Source organism: Megascapheus bottae, chromosome 2 (assembly GCF_031878675.1).
Source record: "Megascapheus bottae isolate mThoBot1 chromosome 2, mThoBot2.hap1, whole genome shotgun sequence".
NCBI classification, from domain to species: domain Eukaryota; kingdom Metazoa; phylum Chordata; class Mammalia; order Rodentia; family Geomyidae; genus Megascapheus; species Megascapheus bottae.
The window spans coordinates 89,521,174-89,544,639 of record NC_143510.1 but is presented as its reverse complement, the minus strand read 5'-3'; the positions used below and the strand labels follow the sequence as shown (position 1 = coordinate 89,544,639).

General features: G+C 56.4%; 1 protein-coding gene across 1 annotated transcript; it reads right to left on the bottom strand.

Annotated features, from left to right (window-relative positions):
• Window positions 1–2,185: 2,185 nt before the first annotated feature.
• Gga1 (golgi associated, gamma adaptin ear containing, ARF binding protein 1) lies at window positions 2,186–22,436 on the bottom strand. Its single transcript, XM_090328662.1, has 17 exons — window positions 22,335–22,436; window positions 18,522–18,606; window positions 16,363–16,438; window positions 15,018–15,116; window positions 14,072–14,195; window positions 13,644–13,744; window positions 12,828–12,908; window positions 10,509–10,646; window positions 10,347–10,428; window positions 8,463–8,570; window positions 7,075–7,227; window positions 4,635–4,699; window positions 4,202–4,359; window positions 3,786–3,979; window positions 3,324–3,493; window positions 3,125–3,235; window positions 2,186–3,042 (listed from the first exon to the last, which is right to left on the bottom strand). Exons 1-17 carry the CDS (start codon window positions 22,375–22,377, stop codon window positions 2,932–2,934), a joined length of 1,899 nt encoding a protein of 632 aa, XP_090184788.1. The 5' UTR covers window positions 22,378–22,436; the 3' UTR covers window positions 2,186–2,931.
• Window positions 22,437–23,466: the final 1,030 nt, after the last annotated feature.

Genomic DNA, 23,466 nt, shown 5'->3' with positions numbered 1-23,466 from the left:
GGCTTGGCTTATACCTCTATCCTTTCCTAATTGAGGCTTCAGGGCTAGCTTTGGGCTGGGAAGGGGGTCTTTCCATGTGGGCTACAGCAGCAGTTTCCATAGAACCAATTCTTGCCCATCCCCCAGCTCTAGGCTCCCCTCCAGTCAGATCAGGGGACTTCTGCCCCCACCCCCCACAGAGCTGCTGTGCATCTGCCTGGGTGATCTGTGGTGAAGGCCCTTGTTCCACTGAGATCACAGAAGGCTGGAACCCCCAAAGCCTGGATCAACTGTGCTTTTCAAGGGATGTCATCATCAGACTCGTGGACTCGTTTCCTTTAGCCACGGTTGGCATGGTGGCTTTTTGGAACTGCAGATGCAGGAAGGGAGCTCCAGGGTTCTATCTGGCTCTGCCCGAATCCTCCAGAGCTCAGTAGACAATGGCAACTTGAGTGACTGCAGGACACCATGGCAGTGACCACTCACCTGGAAGGCCACAGGGACAGGCACGGTGTGGATGGAGCTCATGGCCCAGCTTGGTCACCTCTGTTGTTCACTCACCAAGTGACCTCAGGTACAGTAGTTCACACCTGGGCCTCAATGTCCTGCCCAGGAAGCGGGATCTCATAGACCAATGCAAGAATCACATCATTAAAAAATTGGTGCCTGTACTAAGGCTTGAACTCAGGGCTTTGTGCTAATGCTTGGCTTTTACACTCAAGGCTAGAATTCCACCACTGGAGCCACACCTCCACTTATGACTTTTTGCTGGTTAATTACAGGTAAGAGTCTCAGGAACTTTTTCTTCCTGGGCTGGCTACAAACTACAATCCTCAGACCTCAGCCTACTGAGTAGCTGGGATTACAGGCGTGAGTCACCGGCCCCTAGCAGGACCACACGGTAATGTGCAAGTTGCTTAGAAAAGTGCTTAGAAGTTTCTTGTTATTGCCATTATGAAGCCCAGCAGAAGTTAGGCTAGACAGACTCTTACCCTCCCTTCCTGTCCCAGCTCCCCTTGAAATGTGACTGGGTAGTATCTGCTGCTAGAGTCTAAGCAGGATGTGGCCAGGGCAGTGGGTGCCAGCATGGAGAGGTGTTAGCAGACATCATCTCTGGTGACACTCTGACACACTGTGGCCTCTGGACAGGGGTTGTGCACCAGTGTACTTTCTTGGGTTCTGGTAACTCCTTTCTACCCTACACCCAAAGTCAAAAGGCCTTTCCTGGAAGCCTGGGGTGGGGCTAATAGCCCTACTGTGTACCCTTGACCCCACCTCTGGAGGAGGACAGGCTGGTCAGGGCCAGGCTGTATCTCCTGCTTGCCATGCCCAGGCTGTGCCCTGGCTGTGGAGATGGGTGGAAGGCAGTGGTGGGTTCCTCCGCCAGCTGAGGTCTCCCCGTGGCTCTTGGTTTCCTTGAACAGACGCAAAATGAACTATGGATCCTATCTGAACAAATGGAAGTGCAAGTGTGGCTTTGAGGTGTGGAAGCCCCACTGCTCGGGTGTGGTGATGGGCTCCAGAGACTGGAGGAAGGCATCTTCCTGGCCGTGAGGCAGGCCCTGAGCCCAAGAACTCCTGATCCATCAGAATGCAGTGTCCTGGGGACCTCAAGGACCAGGGCCACTTCTCTGCCCTCTTTAGCTCACTGGTCACTAGCGTGCCCTACCCTAGCAGCCCTCAGATGGGGAACAGAAAGTGTCTCCAGCACATCTGCAGTGTAGAGAAGGCTTCTAGAGGGCCTCTGCTCAGAGACATGTGGAGCCCCTCCCTGTCAAGCAGCAGCAGTGTGGGACTGGCCTTCCCTCACCCCTCAACTGTCCCGGATCCCAGTCACCCTGGTGCTGCCCCTGGCCCCCCAAGCCCTGGGCTTGTCCCACACAAGCTGCCACTGGGCACCCTGCTTCTTGAAGCAGCGTTGGGCCCTGGGGTGGCTCAGCCCTGCAATTGTGCATTGAGGAGTGAGCATGGCAGGAGGAAGTTCTAACCACCACCAGAGGCCTCTCCCTCAGCCTCTGCAGCAGCTGGGGTTCCTGGCGGCCCCCCAACTCCAGCTGGGATGGTTCTAGTGATTGGGCCGTGGCAGCCACAGGGCCCTCCACTGGGCCTCTCCTGGTGCAGGGCCTGTGGAGCAGGATCCAGAGGTGCTAGCAGGCATGTGAGGGAACCACCAGCCCGTGGGGGCGGAAGCCACAGGAGCACATGGTTCAGGAAAAAGGTTTTATTTTCATAAATACTCCTGCTCTCACTCCCACACAGACCCCACTTGTGACCACAGACAGATGGATGGACAGACATGAGATGCTCACTGCAGGCCTCAGCAGAGGCAGGTGAAGGAAGGAGACACACAGCACTCCGGGAGCACTGCAGCTCTTGCTGGGGCCACCACCAGCTGCCCCAACCCACCCCTGTGGCATCACCCTCAGGCTTCCAGGCTTCTTTGGAAGCCTGAAGCAATGGAGGCCCCCAAGGGGAAGGGCCAGGTGGGGCTTCCTCAGCTCAGCCCCCTGAGACTGTGACCACAGGGCCACTCTGAAAACAAAAAACGAAGAGCCAAACTACACACCAGAGTGCAAAGAGCTGAGATGCAGACCCCCAGTCGAGGGTTCTGAGGGAGGCCTGCGCTGGTCCAGCTCCAGCACCACCTCCCGGGTATGGCTGGGCCTCCCCATAAGGCATTAGGGACAGGTGGGGAAGACCCCACCCCAGGCTAGGGTCAGGGCTGGGCCCTAGGACCTCGTCTCTCTAGGGTGTGTGGCTCCCCACCCTAGGCTCCCAGGAGTTGGGAGACTCCGGCAGCACACACCCAGGCCCAGCCTCCTGCTAGGTTTGGCTCAAGCAGGGGGGCGGCCGAGGGGGAGAGGAAGAGTCCTCGGGAGGCTGTGGAGGGGAGAAGCACCAGGCTGGTCTTCGGCCGGTCCCCCTGCCCCGCCTCTCCCCAGCCCTTCTGTTCTAGAGGCTTCCCCAGGTTTCGGGTGGGGGAAACTGGTCCACATCCCCCATCTCGTTGTAGGTCTGGTCACCCATGGTGAAGATGAGCTTGTAGCGGAGGCGAACCTTCTCCTGGGGCAGACAGTTGAGGACAGGGGTCAGCGGGGAAGCGCCCCCTCCCAGCAGCTTACCCCGCCGCAGGTAGGTCCCTCACCTTCTGGGGGTTGGCGAGAAGCAGGACCTGGGTGATAGCTGAGGGGTGGACGATAGGGTTGAATGCGGGCAGCTCTGTGCCCGATGGTGGCTGGAGCTTCACCTTCATGACCTGGGGGCAGGGGGCACAGATTCTAGTCCCGGCTCCCACCACCCTGCCCAAGGGTCCAGCTTGGGCTCCCGGGTCCAGCCTGTGTCACCTTGGGGACGGCTGACTGGAAAGCGATGTTGCGGATGGGCTGGGGGGCAGTGCTCAGCATGGACACCACCACCACCAGCACGTCGGAGCGCCCGGGCAGCGGGTCTCTCGCGAAGTGGAAGAGGACTCGGAAGCCGTGCTGGTCATATACTGTCACGGGCAAGATGCTGCCTGGAGGAAGGGGAGGAGGGGCAGGGGGAGGAGGAGGCCATGGGGGCCGAGCCCAGCACAGAGCATGCGTACCCCTTGCCTGGGCCCCTATCTGAGCGTGATGGAGCCTGGACATGCGCCCGGGACTGAGCCACGCCAGACCTGCTCTGTGCTGGAGGCAGGGACTGGTCACCTGTCTGCTCGGGACCCGCACTATCTATTGGCTGGGCCTTGTAGTCTTGGGCAGGAGCCCCTGGCCCCTGCCTTCCTGTGAGGAGGGGGTCCAGAGCTGACCCGGCTGCCCACCACTCACTGGGTTTGATGGACTCCAAGGGCACAGTGATGCTGGCCAGGGAGAGCTCGGTGGGCGCAGGCTGCTGCACAGGCCCGGGGGGCTCCGGGGACACGGTGTGGAGGAGGCCGGCGGCACTGGGGCTGGGTGAGCTACAGCTGCTCCGACTCTGCAGGTCCCGGAGTGTGAGCCGGGGGGCTGGCTGCTGCTTCTCCCTTAGTGGGGACAGTGAGGGAGGGAGTGACTCCTCAGGGACCGAGGTCAGGGCTCCTGCTCCCTCCTCACCACCCCACCTGCCCACCCCGGTTCAGCAGCTTCCTTCTGTCTTCCCTGAGGACACTGCTGGGTTCTCACAGGCGCCACACTCCACAGGACAATCCCTGGGCCTGTCTTGGTCACTGTGTCCGCAGGCGCAGTCTGGGAAAGGCAGTCCTCACCATCGCACTTGCTGCGCCTCTGGGGGCAGCGCCTGCTGCAGGAGGGTCTTCCCCAGGAGGTCCAGGTCGTCCAGGCCGCTGCTGGCCGGCTGGGGAGCCTGCGACATCGAGGGCTGGCTGTCTGTGCTGGGAGCTGGGAGCTCAGCGCCATCCGAGGACTGTGGGCAAGGAAGGGGGGTGACAGGGTCACTGGCTGTGGCCCTGAGCACCCTCCCCTGCAGGTGACATCTAGGAAGGCAAACAGAACAAACCACTTTCCAGAGGTAGAGTGGCTGGACCTGGCTTAGGGGCCTCAGAAAGAGGGAGCCATCTTAACCCTCAAGGCTGGGCTAGGGCCCCAAGGGAGGCCTGGGCTAAGGAGAAGTCACTGGAGAAGATGAAGCCCTCCTGGCCCAGGTGTCACTCCCAGCCCCTCTCCCCCCTCCCCACCTACCTGGAAGCTGTTCCATCCAGCAGCTTCTGAGACCGGGCCTGAAGGGGGCGTGGGGTCACTTAGGCCTGAGGGGAAGGCAGGACAGAGAAGGAGCTGGGTTGAGTGGGCAAGGCAAGGGGCCTGAGGGATGACTGTGTGCTGACTCAGGGCTCCCAGGCTCCCCCTTTTGAGCGGCTCAGCTCTGAGGGAGAAATCCAGAGTTTCAGGAGGAACCGGTGGTAGAGCAGAAATAGAAAGCATGCTCCTGCCAGCCTGCTGCACCCACATGTGCTTCCGCGGGGCCCCAGAACCAGCTCGGTGACAGAAGTGGAGGCTGTCTGTTCCCATGAGCAGCTGGAGCCGGGCTGGGGTGCAGGGAGGGAAAGAGGCCCTGCATGTTTCTAATGTCTGCCCTGGCTAGGTGATCAGGTGAACAGACAGTGAGGGTGGCACGGTGCTCTGGAGCCCTGGAGCAGCCTGCTCAGTGCCTACCTTGCAGGCTAGCCAAGCGCACCCCAGATCCGAGCTAGAAAGGGTGAGTCACATCAGGGGGAGGCCCAGACGGAAGTGTTCTCCAGTGGGCAGGCAGAGCCTCTGGGGCTGAGACTGTTAGGTCTCTTCCAGTTCACTTCTGGTCACCCCCTAGCACTTGTCATGTCCCTGAAGTGCTGGGGACATGAGATCCTCAATCCTCAGACTGAGGATTGAGAGGTGGGTGTAGGGTTCTCAGTTCTCTTAGGGATGACAACAGATGCCCAGAGAGGTTAAGGAAGCTGTGCACATCACACAGCTTCACCACTTAGCTACGAGAGCTTGGGCTGGTGACAGCCTCTGTCACAGCAAGTGACACCTGGACAATGTTGGAAGGGAGGAACCCAAGCTGCTGGCCCTCCCCTTCCTACCAGAGAGCGGCCAGGCCCAGCCACCTCCCAGCCCTGAAGGCCAGGCTCGGTGCTGTCTGCCACTTCTGGTTCCGGTTCCCACAAAGCCTTCAAGAAGGCTTCTGGGGCACAGCTGTGGACAGGAGTGGAAGTCCCCTCACGTCTCACGCAGAGGTGGGTTTGGCGTGGCCACAGGCTGGGGGCTGGCTCTTCCAGGCAAGACACCTGCATAGGGGCCCTGCCCTGCCTGCCTCGTCTTTGAATGAAGGTGGGTAGGTGGGTGGGGCCCCAGGAGGCCTCTTAGGTAGGAGCTGACTCACTGCATTGTCTGTCCCTCTCCTGCCTCCCGCTTCCTCAGCATCCTCTTCTTTCTCTTCCTGATCTCAGTGGATAGAGTGGTGATTTGGCTGGATGCGGGGCAGAGGCAGAGAGCCTGCCCCTACAGGTGAGGGGCCGTACCCTGCCGTACAGGGTGGTGGACTGAAAGCACCACAGAGCCCCACACTGCGCCTATAGGCGGGCTGCTTGGGGCGGGCAGGACACCCACAGTTCACAGGCCACACCCCCAGCCTCTCTTAGGGTTTTTGTTTTCGGGGTGCCCATCCTGGGGCTTGAACTCAGGGCACTGTCCTTAAGCTTTTTCACTCCAGGCTGGTGCTCTACCACTTGAACCACAGATCCACTTCTAGTTTTGTGGAGACTTTCCTGCCTAGGTTAGCTTTGAACTGCTCTGCTCAGATCTCAGCCTCCTGAGCAGTTAAGATTACAGGTGGGACCTGGCGCCTGTTGGTTCTCATTTAACTGGCTGATGACTCGGGAGAACACAGCATGACAATGGTCATCGTTGATTCCTCTGCCAGCTCTGGCCCCTCTGCTCTCTCTAGTTTCAGCTATTAGGAAAGTCTGCTGTGCCACTGAGAAGTGGGGCCTGCCGTGCTCCCCCGAGGGCTGACCCTGGTCCCCTGCTGCACTCTGGTGCTCTGAACTGGCCTGCAGTGGGCTGCAGAGCACCTCGGGCTCTGCCTCAGCCTCTGTGGAGCTCATGTCTTTCCTCTGGGGGAGGAAGCACTAGACTTCCGGGGAAGCAGCTCCCAATCCTCTTGGGTTGCAGACAGTCCCTCCCTCGGCCTTTCTTAGGCAGCCAGAGGTGTGTGCAGCTGGCTTGCTAGTAAGCCAGCTCACCCTCTGACAGCTGACCTTGCTTCTGAACGTGCCTGTGGCTCAGCCAAGAGGTGAGCTGGATGCCTGCCCATGCCCTCCCCTGGATTCACTTTTTTTTTTTTTTTTTTTGTGGATCATGGGGCTTGAATTCAGCCTTGGTGCTGTCCCTGAGCTCTTCAGCTCAAGGTTACCGCCCTACCCTAGAGCCAACCCCCATTTCCCATTCTCTAGAGGTTAACTGGAGATAAGAGTCTCAGGTCCTTTTGTGCCTGGGCTGGCTTTGAACCTTGATCCTCAGATCTCAGCCTCCTGAGTAACTAGGATTACAGGCGTGAGCCACCATGCCCTGCCTCTGGATTCACCTCTGTAATAAGCTGTAAGGTCTGCCCTGGCATCCCATCCCACAACCCTTTCCTCACCCAGAGACATGAGCTCATCATCAAGCAGGGACACTGAGGTGCTGGGCTGCTCGGGGCTGGCCTGGTCACCAGGGCAGGTAGGCACGGGTGGATATGTGGTGCCCGCAGGAGGGAGGTCCAGGCCTGAGAGGTCCAGCAGGGCCGACGTGCTTCCTGGGGTGGGAAAGGAGAGTCTGGGTGGGAGAGACATCCTCATCCTGCCACCCTTCATAGTGCCCTCTGGCTTCTCCCCAGGACCACACTGCCCCTCTATAGGCACTGGGCCTACACAGAAGGCAGTGCTTCTGTTCAGAAGGCTGTTCTGCCATGGCTGATTAGGGCATGTGGTAAGAAGCATGCCGGGCAGATCCCACGGGGTACTTACACCAGCTGAGATGGCTATATGCCACTGGGTAACAGTCTTACAGGACCAGAATGGTCCAGTGGTATGGTACTATTTACTGACATGCCGGACAGGGTTCTGGTTCCTGGCTCTAATGGGCAGGTCAGACCCATCCCTCAAGGTCTTGCTGGCACTCTGCTGCTTCTAAGCAGCCTTCCCGGCCTGCAGGGCCAACTCTAACCCCTGCCTTGTGCTCTGGGGTAGAGCTATCTGTGGTGCTTCTCCTCCTTGCTGCCTTTTTTTTTTTTCCTATGTATGTGATACCAAGGAATTGAACCCGGGTCAACAGGCACGCTAGGCAAGCACTCTACTGCTAGGCCAAACTCCTGGCCCCCCTTTTTTATTTTTTTGCCAGTCCTGGGCTTGAGCTTAGGGCTGAGCACTGTCCTTGGATTTTCTCAAAGGTAGAGCTCTACCACTTGAGCCATAGCACTACTTCTGGCTTTTTTCTGTGTATGTGGTACCAAGGAATCGAACCTGGGTCTTCGTGCATGCTAGGCAAGCACCTACCAACTAGGCCAAACTGCCTGGCCCGCAGCCCCCTATTTATTTGCTTTTTTTTTGGGTTTTGTTTTGTTTTCTTTTGCCAGTCCTGGCTTGAACTCAGGGCCTGAACACTGTCCATGGGCTTTCTCAAGGCTTTTGTCTATGTATGTGCTACCGAGGTATCAAATCCGGACCTTGATGCATCCGGGGCAAGCACTCTACCACTAGGCCAAACTCCTGGCCCCTCCCTGTTGCTTTGTGATAATTAATTCAGGCCGCTGGGTGTCATTCAGCTCCACACAACAGCTGCCAAGTTTGTGAGAGGGCAGAAAAGCCCTTCTTCTGCTTGTCCCTGCCACCAGGACCGGCTTCTCCTCCCAGACTTCCTCCCCCACAGCTGCAGACTTGGCACACTTCACCCGCAATGTCCTCCTTGTGGCCCTCCCCACCTAGGGGCCAGGGTGAGGTGGACAGGCCACCAGCTTGCCACCCTGCCATCCCAGCTCGCCTGCCAGCTCACCAGGGATGGAGCTGGCTGTGGCATCGCCATTAACCTCCTCTCCCTGCACCAGCTGCTTGTACAGGTTGATCACCTGGGTAAGGTTGTCATTGGCCTGCAGGATCTCCGCTGGAAAAGGCAGGAGGGGAGGGGTTAGGATGAGGAGATGGGGGAGATGAGCACTCTACACCCACCCTAGCCATGAAGGAAGAAGGACCGTGGGATCCTATCTCACGGATGGGGTCTGCCACCTCCGTCTTCCTCATAGCCTCTGCCTCTTCAGTGGTCACGCGGTCTGGCTACCCTGAAGGTCCTGGCCAGCAGGGGCACTGCTGTCTGGATACCCCATCCCTGAGTGGCTTCCTCCCTTCATCCATGTCTTCATACCTCAGGAATGCCTACTCCGTCCCATCACACCTCTTCCCTCTAACCACTTGTGTGAACAACTGGGGCTGTCGTCTCCATTCACTAAGCTATAAGCTCCACGGACAGCTCTGGGCTACCCAGGTCACAGCTGTACCCAGCACAGTGCCTGGCACAGTGGGCCCTCCCACAATGCTCAGTCCCAGGGCTGACAGCAACCTGGGCAGTGGAGACCAGATGCCTGTGGGGGGCAAGGCACTCAGAAAACTGCTCCTATGGCTGCTGCTGGATATCCAGGGAAGCGATAGGGCAGGTCCCAGCACCACACTACTGCCTGGGGGTGCTGAATGAGGTGTGGGCAGAGGACAGGCAAAGATACAGAATGTGGTCCTGGCTCAGTTCTGGAACAGCTCCAGCTGAGGGGTTTGCTCCTGGTTTTTGTTTTTGACAGTACTGGGATTGCACTCAGATGCCTAGCAAGTGCTCTATTACTTGAGCCAGATATCAAGCCATTTTTCTTTTTTTTTTTTGCCAGTCCTGGGCTTGGGCTCAGGGCCTGAGCACTGTCCTTGGACTTTCTCAAGGCTAGAGCTCTACCACTTGAGCCTCAGCACCACTTCCAGCTTTTTGCTATGTATGTGGGGTACCGAGGAATTGAACCCGGGTCTTCATGCATGCTAGGCAAGCACTCTACCACTAGGCCAAACTCCCGGCCCTCCCTGAGCTATTTTGTTTAAGGCTACTGCTTTACCACTTTGAGCAAAAGCATCACTACTGGTTTCATGGTGATTAAGTGAAGATAAGACTCACGGACTTTCCTACCTAGGCTAGCTTTGAACCATGATCCTCAGATCTCAGCCTCCTGAGTAGCTAAGATTATAGGCGTGAGTCACTGATGCTTGTTATTTTTTAAACAGGACTTTACGTTTATGCTTGGGGCTAGCCTGGACCATGATCCTCCTAGCTAAGCTTCTGCATAGCTAGGATAACATGCCAGTTTTTTACTGAGTGAAGCTCGGACCATGATCCTCCTAGCTAAGCTTCTGCATAGCTAGGATGACATGCCAGCTTTTTACTGATTGAAGTGGGGTCCTGTGAACTTTTTGTCCAGGCTGGCCTCAAATGCATCCTCCTGCCCTCCGTTTCCCTGGAAGCTAGGAGTACAGGTATGAGCCACCCACTCAGCTTTGCTGCTTTAGCAGAGTGATTATCCACAGGCAACCCTGGCTGTCACCCCTGTGCTAGGCCCTCCCTGCACCCCAGCTGTGGAATGGGCATGGTTTTCCTTTCCATTCAGTCCTGCATTCTGTAAGATACAGGGGGAAGGGCCTGCCTCACAGAGTCTTCTCAAGGAGAGCTTCAGTGGCAGCCTCTGCTGGCTGCTGGAGAAGCGCCCCCTGGTGGTATCTCCTTCTAACCACAGCCGCCTAGCAGGGCCTGTGGCAGGCATGTGGGGGGGGGAGGAGCGGAGAGGGGGGATAAGGCGAGTGGAGGGGATGGAAGGAGAGGGCTAGAACTGACCCTGCACTGCCTAGGCCTTACCTAGAGCCTCGTCATTGTCTTCTGTGTCGCTGGCCAGTCGGAAGAGAGTGGGCCGCATCCGCTCACAGCGCTGGTACAGTTCCTGCAAGCAGTGGGGTGGATGGGTGAGGAGCCCTTTGGTGGGGCTTCAGGGTGGGGGGGGTGGGAGTGGAGGTGGCACACCTTCATGAGGTCCTCGCCGCTGGTGGCTGTGGCGCCCTGGCTGTGGCTCAGCACCATCTCCGTCAGCAGCTTCACGTTGTTGTTTACCTCCTCGATGGCGTTCACACGCTTAGAGATCTTCTCCATGCGTTTCTGGTCCTGTGGAGGGGAAGCCTGCGTCGCACACAGCCGCCACCTGCCCTGGGTGGGCACCTGGGTCTACTTATGACATCAGCTCTGGCTGTGACTGGCCATGCCCCACGGAGCGCCCATGGCTCAGGATAGGCACTGTCTCCTAGAGGCGCTCTGCCAACCCTTGGCCCTCTTCCCCAGCCAGTGCCTTTGCTGGCTTCTGCATGCTCATTAGATCTCTAGGGACGGCAGCATGCAGCTTCCCACCTCTGTGGTCCTACAGGGCCCTAGACCCCATGTCTGTCCTTAAAAAGAAGGTGACTAATAGTAGAGTGCTGCCTAGTATGCATGAGCTCTGTGCCTTAAGTAAGTGGTGAAGCACTAGCCTTGAGCACAGAGAGGCTGAGAGACAGAGCCCAGGTCCCTGAGTTCAAGCCCTGGCAGGAAAAAAAAAGTTTTATACTTGACAGTGAAAGGGAAGATGTGGTCACCACACATAACCTAGAAAGGAGGGCAGAGGGGGCCGGGAGTTTGGCCTAGTGGTTAAAGTGCTTGCCTAGCATGCATGAAGACCCTGGTTCGATTCCTCGGTACCACATACATAGAAAAAAGCCGGAAGTGGTGCTGAGGCTCAAGTGGTAGAGCTCTAGCCTTGAGAAAGTCCAAGGACAGTGCTCAGGCCCTGAGCTCAAGCCCAGGACTGGCAAAAAAAAAAAAAAAAAAAAAAGAAAGGAGGGCAGAGGTAAGCGACAGTGGCTTGGCTTGCGTCTCTAATCCTTGCTACTCAGGAGGCTGAGATCTGAGGATTGCAGTTTAAAGCCAGCTAGGGCAGGAAAGTCTGTGAGACTCTTCTCCCCAATTAACCACCAGAAAACTGGAAGTGGCACTGTGGCTCAAGTGGTAGAGTGCCAATCTTGAGCTGAAGAGCTCAGGGACAGTGTCCAGGCCCATTCTGGATATTCTACCCTTGCAGAATGAAAAGTGGTCAAGTGCTGTGCCATCTGAGAGAATGGCTCTCCTTGTGGCTGACAGACATACAGCTTGGCCCTAACATGACCCGGAACTTCTGACCTGCCAGTGGCTCTGAGTGCACCCTCCTGCTGGAGGAAACCCCAGCGGAACTCTCAGCAGTCAGGCCAGGACCACAGCTTTTGCCCAGCTGGCCTGCCCACAAGTGGACATGCCTCCTAGCAAGAATGAATGGATGAATGGGCAGTGTCTTTGGGATGTACACTTAGAAAAACAAAAACAAGGAGTAGCTGCTGTTTCTAGTGAATTTGAAGATTTCATACAAAATCCCAGACTTCTGATGATGTAGATGTGGGGGTTGCAGGCAGGCAGGCAGGTGGAGGGTGGTCTGCTTGGCAGCCTTTGCCTTCATTTCCTGGATGTTAGTCCCCTGCCTGGGAACAAGTGAGGACACCACGTCTCCTCCCATCTGGGCTAGTGAGGCTGATCTGAAAACTTTCTCTGATGACAGCCTAATCAGAGCAGGTTTCAGTGAGCCGACAGCTTTACTCATAAACACACTCAGGTATATACATAAACACTCATGTGTATTTTAAGCCCAAATTCACTTTTTTTTTTCTTTGTCAGTCCTAGGCACTGTCCCTGAGCTCCCTTTTTTTTTTTTTTGTTGGTTGTGGGACTTGAACTCTGGGCCTGGGAGCTGTCCCTGAGCTCTACAGCTCAAGACTACCGCCCTACCCCTTGAGCCACAGTGCCACTTCCAGTTTTCTGGTAGTTAACTGGAGATAAGAATCTCATGGATTTTTCTGCCTGGGCTGGCTTTGAACCTCAATGTTCAGATCTCAGCCTCCTGAGTAGCTAGGATTACAGGTGTGACCACCCGGCTATTGAACTTCCTATCATGCTCAAGGATAGCATTCTATCACTTGAGCCACAGCTCTAACTTTTGACTAATAGTCTCCCAGATGTTCCAGCCTGGGCTGGCTTTGAATCTTAACCCTTAGATCTCAGTCTCTGAGCCACTGGCAGGAGCCAGGCTTAAACTTTGTCTCGGGTCGTGCTGAACCCAGGGCCTAGTGTATGCTAAGCAGGCACCCCACCTCTAGGCTACATTTCTAGCCCCTAATTTATTCTGATCCACAGATAACCCCATAAGTCACCTTCCGTGAGCTATTTGGTCACTGTGGGGCCTCCTATGTACACACATTCCCCCCTGCCCCACAATGGAGCAGTCATCACCTCCTGCACCATCTCCTTGATGAGCTTGTTGGCTGCCCGGAGGTCCTCGGGATGGGAGCTTTTCAGCAAGCGTGCCAGCATCTGTGGAGACAAGCACATGTCTGTGCACAGCCGCAGGACAGGGGCCAGCGCCCCACTCCTGCCCATGGGGCCAGCCCAGGTTGCTAATGCTCATAAAATGGCGAGAATTTCCGAATACCTAGATAGGTGGCTGTATGAGCAACCATAACACTTCATGGACAGGACTTCCACCAAGCCTGGTGAAGTAAGCTTCCACAGGCATGCCTGCTCCTCACACCACTATGGCTTTCTGAGTTTTCTGGTGGTGGTACTGAGGTTTGAATTCAGGCTCAGGACACCGTCTCTTAGTGTTTTCACACAAGGCTGATGCTCCACCATTGGAACCACAGTTCCACTTGCAGCCTTTTGCTGGGCAATTGCAGAAAAATGTCTCACGAACTTTCCTGCCTCGGCTGATTCTGAACTATGAGCCTCCTGAGTAGCTAGGATTATAGGTGTCAGCCACTGGTGCCACCTGGCTTTCTAAGTCTTTCCAGTGGTCACCCTAGGGGGTTGGGCTGGGCAGGGCAGGGTCTTCACTTTTTCCTCCATGTCACAGTTCATATTTTGCTTGTACATCTCTTGGCAGGTGAGTTCCTAAGGAACCAAAGTGGTGCAAGCTCCTCCACCAAGTGTTTGATAAGGCTTTCACCCACTAGTGACCATGCACACTGGCAGTCAAGGACCCGAAGTCCCCAGTGTCCATGAACCCATCTCAGGAGGGCCTAGTCCCCTCGGGCTGCTCCCCTGCCTCACCTTGGACTTCTCTTCATCTTCGAAGATCACATTCTTGGGCCGTGGAGGGGGGATGGGAAAGGCAGAATCCTCGGGAAGCTTGGGGTCGCACTTCACAATCCCTGGGGTAGACAGGGTCAGGAAGGCTGACAGTCAGTCTCTGGCTCGGGGATGGGGAAAAGCAGGGTGGGAGAGGGTGCTGATGGTTCCCCATCACATCAGCTCTGGGCTCTGGTGTGCTGTGGCTTGCTTGCTGACTTGCGTGGGGACAGGATTGGGCCATTCCCTGAGGGAGAGCTTGACGCAAACATACCTGTTCTCTAGCCACGCTGGCCTCAAGCACAACCCACTAAAGTTACCCTCCCCCCAACCACATGTTCTGGAGAAGTCAAAAGCACTCTCCTGGCCCAGAGTCCCAAAGCCCAATGGGGCCCACCCCGGGGCCTCACCCTGCTTCTTAAGCATCTGGTAGGCCTCAGCAATCTTCACCTCCTCAGGCAGGCCAATGGTCCAGCTGTAGAGCAGTTCCAAAATCTTGTTTTTCACCTTGTCTGATGTCCGGGAGCCCAGGTACTTCAGAGGCATAGAGGAGATGATGTGAAATGGCCTGGTCCTGTCCAGTGCAGACCCCACCCGCTACCACCTGGGATTCCTCTGGCTTCCAGGGTCTACAGATCCCCACCCAAGCAGCCTGGCATAAGTTCAGTTCATCTAACCATTAGTGCTGCCACTGGCTGGCCATGTCAGCCCTCTGTGACTCAGTTTCCCCACCATGGCACATGGCCAGCACACAGCCAGCTCCTAGCCAGCCCAGGTACTACTTAACTCTGAGACCCAGCCAAGAGGAGCCAGAGGCTGAACAGGGAAGAGACAAGGATATCCCCCAAAGCTGTCCCCACCGGCAGCCTGGGAAGCCCTAGGCTCCCAAACTATTTCCAGTAGCAGCCTGGGCTGGGAGGAGTAGCTTTCACGCCAAAGTTACCTCCTGGGAGAATGAGGCCAGACAGGTCGTAAGGAAGGACAAGTGGGGCCTCTCCCCAGGGATTATGGGAGGACTCCTCAGGCTCAGGCCAGCAGCAGAGATTGGCCATGTGCTGGTGAGCTGGGTCACTTGGGGTCTGGTTTGGATGACAAAGCCCTAATGGCAGGCTGCAACTGGGAGGTAGAGTTGGAAGGACTTCTGCCAGACAGAAGGTGGGGCAGGAAATCATCTCTGGAGACCACTTATCAGGATCAGTGCTCCTTGAGCATCAAGCAGCTCCCTACTGCCCACCACTGTGAGCAGGGGCTCTTCTCCTACAAGACCACACTGTCCCAGGTCAGTCAGGAAGGGCCCTTGAGAAAGGCTGTGTTTGTGCAGGGCCTGATGGCCAACCAGGGGCTGGGGTGACCCACCTTGGGGGACACCACTTTGATGAGCTCGTTCAGGAAGCGGAATTTGCCCACCTCATCGTGGAATCTCTTGCCACAGTTCTTCATACATGTTTCCAGCACCTGGGCAGGGAAGTGGGGGTGAGGGCAGGGGGCAGTCCCACTTCTACACCTTGGCCAGGGCCCACGGGACAGAACATGGCCATAAGATGCTGACGTTCAGAGTGCCCATTGCTCCCTAGGGGACAGAGTTAGTGGGCGGCCCACCCTGCACCACTTTCACAGGCTCCTCTGAGCCGTACCTGCACGTCTGCTCACCACTTGTCCATGGCTTTCTTGTTACTCCTCTTCTAAAACTTCACTTGATACTATCTACTTGAGCCTTATTCCACATGACTCCTATAAAACTAGACTCCTAAATGAATGCTTGAGGGGAAAGACAAACCCAGACTCAGTTACTAAAGAAAAAACTCAGCTGTGGGCTAGGAGTTTGGCCTAGTGGTAGAGTGCTTGCCTAGCATGCATGAAGACCCGGGTTCAATTCCTTGGTGCTACCACATACACAGAAAAAAAAAAAAGCTGGAAGTGGTGCTGAGGCTCAAGTGGTAGAACTCTAGCCTTGAGAAAATCCAAGGACAGTGCTCAGGCCCTGAGCTCAAGCCCAGGACTGGAAAAAAAAAATGGCTGGGAGTTTGGCCTAGTGGTAGAGTGCTTGCCTAGCATGCATGAAGACCCTGGTTCGATTCCTTGGTACCACATAAATAGCAGAAAAACCGGAAGTGGTGCTGAGGCTCAAGTGGTAGAGCTCTAGCCTTGAGAAAGTCCAAGGACAGTGCTCAGGCCCTGAGCTCAAGCCCAGGACTGGCAAAAAAAAAAAAAAAAAAAGACAACAACAACAACAAAAAAACTCAGCTGTTCAGTGTGGCTGGAACCACATGCACCTCCTCTTCCTATTCAGGCACAACCATGAACCCACAGACTGCACTAAACATTCCCAGACATGGTAGAAGTGCAGTACTGCTCAGGGTGGAGGCCAGTGGCTCCTGCAGTGCACTATAGAGCTTTAGACAGAGACTCCTGGTCACACGTGAGGGGCCCTGATTCAGTTCAACTGCCTCAGGGGAGGCAGCCACTGCTCAGGTGCAGTAGACAATCACCAGTCCAGGTATGACATAAGGGGTGCCCCCACCCTCAGCAAAGGCTCAGGAGTCCTGGGAAAGCTGAGGACTGCCCCAGACCTCCATCCTATGCCAGCTGGCCTCAGCTCTTGTGGGCTCTAAAGAGAGCCAAAGGAACCCCAAGAGCCTCAGTCTTGGTCTTGCTGCTGCCACTGCTGGCCCAGATAGACAGCGCCCTCTCCCTTCCTCACCGTCAGGGCCTGGACGGCTTCCCACTCCTGTGGAGACTGGATCTTGTGTGCCAATAGCCGGGTGGCAAGTGGAGGCCTAGGTGGGAGGAACACAAAGCAGGATTGGTATGGAGCCCTGTTCGCCTGGTAGGGAGGGGGCATGGGCACACCACCACACTAGCTCACTGGGACTTCAGCCCTCAGCCAGTCCTCTGGGGCATAGGTAAGGCCCAGCTTCCTCTCTGGATGGATAGGGCCCAGGAGAATAGCCACCAGAGCAGGCAGGGAGCTTGTGGAAGGACTTGAAAGAGGCACGGGCTGATTCTAAAAACAAGAATGTACCAGGCACCCGTAGCGTGCCTATAATCCTAGCTACTCAGGAAGCTGAGATCTGAGGACCAAGGTTCAAAGTCAGCCCATGAAGGAAAGTCTGTGAGATCCTTATGTTCAATCAACCTCCAAAAAACCAGAAGCGGAGATGTGACTCAAATGATAAGAGTGCCAACCTAGAGCAAAAATGCTAAGGGACAGCACCTGGTCCTGAGTTCAAGCCCCAGTACTAGCACACACACACACACACAAAGCAAAAATCCAGGTGTCAATGGCTCACAACTGTAATCTTAGCTACTTAGGAGGCTGAGAACTGAGCCAGCGTGGACCAGGAAAATTCATAAGTTCATGAGACTCTTTTTTTTTTTTTTTTCCCTTGCAGTCCTGGGCTTGAGCTTAGGACCTGAACACTGTCCTTGAACTTTCTCAAGGCTACAGCTCTACCACTTAAGCCTTAGCACCACTTTAGGTTCTTTTTTTTTCTATGTATGTAGTACTGAGGAATCGAACTCCAGTCTTTGTGCATGCTAGGCAAGCACTCTACCACTAGGTCAAACTCCCAGCCCAAGTTCATGACACTCTTATCTCCAATTAACCATCAAAAAACCAGAAAGTAGTGCTGTGGCTCAAAAAGGGACAGTATGGAGACCCTGGAGTTCAAGTCCCACTACTGACAAGAAAGAACTAGGGCCAGTTTGGCCCAGTGGTAGAGTGCTTGCTTAGCATGCACAAAGACCCGAATTTGATTCCTTGGTACCATATATGTAGCAAAAGCCAGAAGTGGTGCTGTGGCTCAAAGGGTAGAGCTCTAGCCTTGAGAAAGCACAAGAACAGTACTTAGGCCCTAAGTTCAAGCCCCAGGACTGGCAAAAACAAAACAAAACCAAAAACAGAAAAGAAAAGTGACCACAGCCTTCACAGGGACAGTCCAGGAACAAATCATGAAGTGCTATGGAATGTGGGCATGGTTCCCTAGGGACTCTGGGTGACATGGAACATTCAGCTGAGGAAACCCCAGGAGAGGACACCTTCTACCTGTCACCAGTGGTAGAAACAGATGCCAAGTACTTGAGTGCTGGCCATGCTCAGTGAGGTGTGGCCCTTCTTGCCTAACCTTGCTAAGTGGGAACAGGAGACTCCTGGAACCTCTCCTCCCCCTCTGGAGGGCAGCAACAACAAACTGGCTTCACAGCTGAAGCAGCAGGCACAGAGGCCAGCAGTTTCTGCCCCTAGGCTGCCAGCATGAGAGGCCCACGGAAGGAGCAGGACATGGAGCTGTAGCCCCAAACCTTAGTCCCTGCTAAGAATGCATTTTTTCCCCCTCAGTCCTAGGGCTTGAACTCAGGGCCTGGACACTGTCCTTTAGCTTTCTCATGGCTTACGCTCTACCACCTGAGCCACAGCACCACTTCTGGCTTTTTCTGTGTATGTGGTACTGAGGAATCAAACCCAGAGCTTTGTGCATATGAAGCAAGCACTCTACCACTGGGTCAAATTCCCAGCCCCTGAAGAATATACCCTATGTGGTATGAGCTGAGAGCTGGGGACAAGCATGCGGGGGGGCAGGAGGGCGGGGCTCTCCACAGTTGGTTCTCTTCCTCCTCTGCAAAGGGCCTACTGGGAGGGTACACTTCTCCTTGTGGCCGGGGGACGGGCAGGTGCAAATGTCCAGCTCAGGATTGCCACTGCCTCTCTGGAAGGTCTTGGGACCAGCTACTGAGTTCCCTGAGACTCAAGTTTCTTGCCCTGTAATTGGGTCCACCTCAGGGAAAAGTCTGCTATGCTGGCTAAGTATGAAAGTGTTTGGGATGGAAACTGGGTCTCCAGTCAACCAGGTGTTTGGCCCCTACCCCTCCAAGTCCTCGCTGAGCTGCTCGCAGAAGTCATTGATGCTGGCCCAGTTCAGCTCCTTGTTCAGGGGGTTCGTGGCTCTGTCTGTAGGGATACAAGAGTTCAGTATGGCCTGCAGAAGGCTCCTGGTCTCTACCACTCCTCCACTCCAGCAACAGGTTTGGCAGGGGGGATGGGGCATTACTGAGCATTTCCTGTCTGTCATGATGGAGTCCAAGAGCTGATAGTTCATGGACATAAGACCACACAGCTGCTGGGCATGGTGGCTCACGCCTGTAATCCTAGCTACTCAGGAGTCTGAGATCTGAGGATCAAGTTTCAAAGCCATCCCAGGCCTGTGACTCTTATCGCCAATTAGCCATCAGAAAACCAGAAGTGGCTGAAAGAGTAGGGCAGTAGCCTTGAGCTGAAGAACTCAGGGACAGCCTTACAACCGACAAAAAAGAACACATAGCTGAGCCCTCCCCTTAGATTCCCACCCAAGGCCCCCCTCTCCCCTCCCCTTGCTGGCACTACACACTGGCCATGTCCAGTTTGCCTCCTGAGAAGTGTCCCTATCGTTTCGAGGAATATGTGTCCAGATCCAGAGGCAAGGAGAAGCTATGTGGACTCCTTGAGGAGCTGTGTGGCTGGCAGTGGGCCAAGGGTAGACAGGCTCTCAATAACTGGCAGAGGCAGACAAGGAACATCAAGGATACAGAGGAGGGGACCAGGGTAGCCTGGCTGCCTAGAAGAGGCACCCTTCCAGCAGGGACAGAAAGGAGTAGGCCTGACTGGGAGGGCCAGCCTTGGCAGAATCCAGAAGATACAGATAATGAACATGGGCAGAGCAAAGAGGTTTACAAGATGCCATCTACCCCACTCCTCCTGTGGTCTTCCCCGCCTCCACTCCTGCTTAGGGGGCAGTGTTGGCTCAGTTCTATATGCCCCTGTTCCCCAGTCTGTTCTTTACCAGGCTCAAGCCTGCAATTGCATTGTATCTCAGCCACTGTGCACCCACCCATCTCCCCTCAGAGTGAGGAAGTGGGGAATGAACGAATGAATGAATGAACAAATAAGGAACATCATGGAGCAGGTAGGGGTGAGGTTCTAGGAAGCAGGAATCCAGGAATGGATAGTGGCTAGTAAAGGACAGGCAGATATACAGGAAGAAAGTGGTAAACAATGGGTGGCACCCCTTTGGCCCCCCAAGGCTGACTAAACAACAATCAGTAGGTCATAATTTCCCCTTGCTACTATCATAGGAGAGCAGGAGTTGTGGCCACCCCAGTCTGTCTCAGGACCCCCAGCTGCCAGCCAGGTCTGCCCAGTTCTGAATGCTGAACTCAGCCTGTGTAGCTGTTTAGGAGGTGGATAATGGTGTAGGCCAACCTTAGCAAAAAGTTCACAAGACTCCATTACAACTGGGTGTGGTAGCATGCACAAGGGAAACAAACAGGATTGTGGTACTGACCCAGGCATAAATTTGACACTACTAGAAAAATCAAAAAGGGCTAGGAGTGTGGCTCACATGATACAGAGCCTGCCTGCAAAGCACATGACCCAGTTCAAACCAAGTAAGGCCAAAATACCAAGGAAGATAAGGAGGATTGGGGGTGGGGGAACATTATCCACTTGATGACACTTGGATAGAAGGAACCCCAAACAGGAAGTCCCTTAAAGTGTCAAAACTTGGGAGCCTGAGTGAGGATGGGGAAGTAGATTGTGGAAAAATCTTTAGTCAGCAGCTAGTAAGGAGGAACCACTGGTCCAGAAAGATCAAAGTTTCCTGGGCATAACCCTGGCATCTGGCTTAAAGCAAGGGTCTGCCCAGACGGCGCTGCTCCAGTCCCCAGGCCCTTCAATTCCACCTGGGGAGTAGAGAACTTAGGGAGGCAGAGGAGAGGTATTTCTTGGTAGTAGTGACAATACCACCATTGATCTTGTCAGAAGTGACTCTTTACACCCTGACCTGCAACATCTCTGAACTTTATCTTTGTGCCCTGTGCTAGGTAAAGGATCTATCCAAATCCTGGTGTCTTCAGTTTCAGCCAGTTTCTGGCCTCTTTAAAAGTAGTCAGTGTTGGGGCCGGGAGTTTGGCCTAGTGGTTAAAGTGCTTGCCTAGCATGCATGAAGACCCTGGTTCGATTCCTCAGTACCACATACATAGAAAAAAGCAGGAAGTGGTGCTGAGGCTCAAGTGGTAGAGCTCTAGCCTTGAGAAAGTCCAAGGACAGTGCTCAGGCCCTGAGCTCAAACCCAGGACTGGCAAAAAAAAAAAAAAAAAAAAAAGTAGCCAGTGTTGGGGCTGGGAGTTTGGCCTAGTAGTAGAGTGCTTGCCTAGCATGCACAAAAACCGGGGTTTGATTCCTCCGTACCACAGACATAGAAAAAAGCTGGAAGTGGTGCTGAGGCTCAAGTGTAGAGCTCTAGCCTTGAGAAAGTCCAAGGACAGTGCTCAGGCCCTGAGCTCAAGCCCAGGACTGGCAAAAAAAAAAAAAAAAAAAAAAAAAAAAAAGTTGCCAGTATTACTACACTGGAAACTGTCCCTGCTCCCAATGCTAGGATGAAAACCCAGAGCCTTTTCAAGAGGAGGCACCACTCTGCACCAATTGCTCTACCACTGGACCCCCTATCTAGGCCCCACCTGAGACTATTTGGTGGCACCTACAACCTGTGTAAATCTTGAAGTCCCTCCTAGATCTGTCAGGTAGGCCCCTTCCATCCCCCAAACTGCCCATGACCTGGACACTTGTGGCCTCTGGAATCCACTCCACTGGCCAGTCTGATTCAGATATATCTCTGGGGGTGGTGTGCTTCCAATGCCACCCTCAGCACTCAACTCTGTTTAAAGGTGTTGGCCACGACCTCAAATCACCCTGCACAGATCCCTGCGTTCAAGGATCAAGAGTCTGAGCTGGGGCTATGTAGAACCAGCAGCCTGACCAGGAGAAAGCTGTCACTAGATCTGAAAAGACAGATTGAACACTCAAGGGAAAGAGTCCAGGAGAGGGATTTCAAGTACTGAGGCGAACTGAGGCTTCTCTTCCTACTGGAGCCAGAGAGCACGGGTGGAGGAAGGAAGGATCTGGGGGTCCAGAGCCTGGGGAGGAGGACATCTGTCTGTAAAGACAGGAAGAGGTGCAGAGGCCTTTCCAGGAAGCGCAGCAAGAGGTGGGAAAGGAATCCAGCCGAGGAGGACTGTGCTGGGGAAGTGACTGTAAAACTTGGGAGTTGTTACTCATGGAGTCTGAGACAGGACCCCCCAAGTCTAGGGTTTTAAGGAGTCTCTCATGCGTGGTCTCAATCAGGGGGGGCAGAGGAAGGAGCTCAAGCAGGCCCGGGGTCCTCTCCCCAGTGACGGAGGAGTGACACGATCTCCAGAGAGTTGCTGCAGGCACAGGATGGGACGAGGGCTCAGGTCGAGGCCTCTGAGAAGCAGGATCCTTTCCCTCCCGGGACCAGCCCGGGGTTCCCTCGCTGGCTCCTTCCGCGGGCCCCAAAAGGACTTGGGGCGTGGGGGGCTGCTCTTCGGGGGAGCAGCCTGGGCCGGAGGCGGGGAGGCCGCTCTCTCCGTCCCAGGAGCTCAGAGGGCAGCAGCGCCCTCCGGGCGGGGGGTCGGCCGGAGCCTCGGGCGGCGCCGACCGGGAGCGGCCCCGCGCCAGCCCGGGCGGCCCCTCGGAGCCAGGGTCGGGCCGGGGCGCCGCCCCTCCCGGGCCGGGGGCGGGGCGTGAGGAGGGGGCGCCTCGTACCCCGCCCCCGCCGGGAAGGGGCCAGCCTCGCGCCCCCGGTTCCGGTTCCGGTCCGGCCCGCGCCCCTCCCGGACACTCACTGATTCGCGCCTCCAGAGTCTCGGGCTCCATCGCTGGCTCCATCCGCCTCGGGCCCCCCGGCTCGGCGCCGCCCCCTCCCCACCCCCCGCCGCTCTCGCGGGACCTCCGCGGCACCGCCCTCCGCCGCTTAAAGGGGCCGCGTCGGCCCCGGCGCGTGGGAGCGGCAGCGGGAGCGGCGCGCGGGAGCGCGCAGCACCATAGAGACGCGGGCGGGCGGCCCAGAGCGTCGCCCGCTCTCCGGCCCCACCTCCTGTGGGGGGGGAGCACGACGCGAGCGGGACGCGCCGCCGGCCTCGCCGCTCCCGGTGCTTAGGCGGGAGAGGAAGCGGTGAGACTCGGGGCGGAGGGCAGCACCATGGAAACCCTGCGGGACGCTCGGACTCGTGCGGCGTCACGGAGATGCCAGTGACCGCTTCCGGAAGAACTCTCCGGGGCCATGTTTCTGAGGTCACTTCCGGGGCCGCGGGCGGGACTTCCGCGCCGGCGCCGGAGGAGGGAGGGCGGGGCGTTGAGCGGGGCGTGGAGAAGCGTGGCCGGGCTGCGGGAGGGCCGGTGTGTCTCCACCGCTTCCCGGCGGCGTCGTTCTGAGCGCTCCGCGTGCGTTTGTGTGTCGGCCCGGCGCCTTTGCGCACCGCCTCGAGCCCCAGCGCCACTCCGGCCTTCTCATGGTGGATGGGAGCCTCGTCACACGGACTGCCTGCCCGGGCCGGCTTGGAACGCCCTCCTCAGATCGCAGCCTCCTGAGTTGCTAAGAGGACAGGCTCGAGAGCCACCGACGCCCGGCTGCTAAGCGCTTACTTTTTAGTCTCTAATCGGTCCTCACAACTGACTCCAGCGCCAGGGCGTGAGCGCGCGGGTGCAGAGCCTGAACCCGGCTCGGCCCCGCCACCCTGAGAAGGGCTGGGGGGCGGGGGAGCGGCCACATCCGTCACGCCTGGGTGTGGCCGGGGACACACGGGGGGGGGTGGCGGAGGCCCTCCGGGTCCCCTCGTGGGGTGGGGCGGGGTGGGGGGTGGCGGAGGCCCTCCGGGTCCCCTCGTGGGGTGTGGCGGGGTGGGGGGTGGCGGAGGCCCTCCGGGTCCCCTCGTGGGGTGGGGCGGGGTGGGGGGTGGCGGAGGCCCTCCGGGTCCC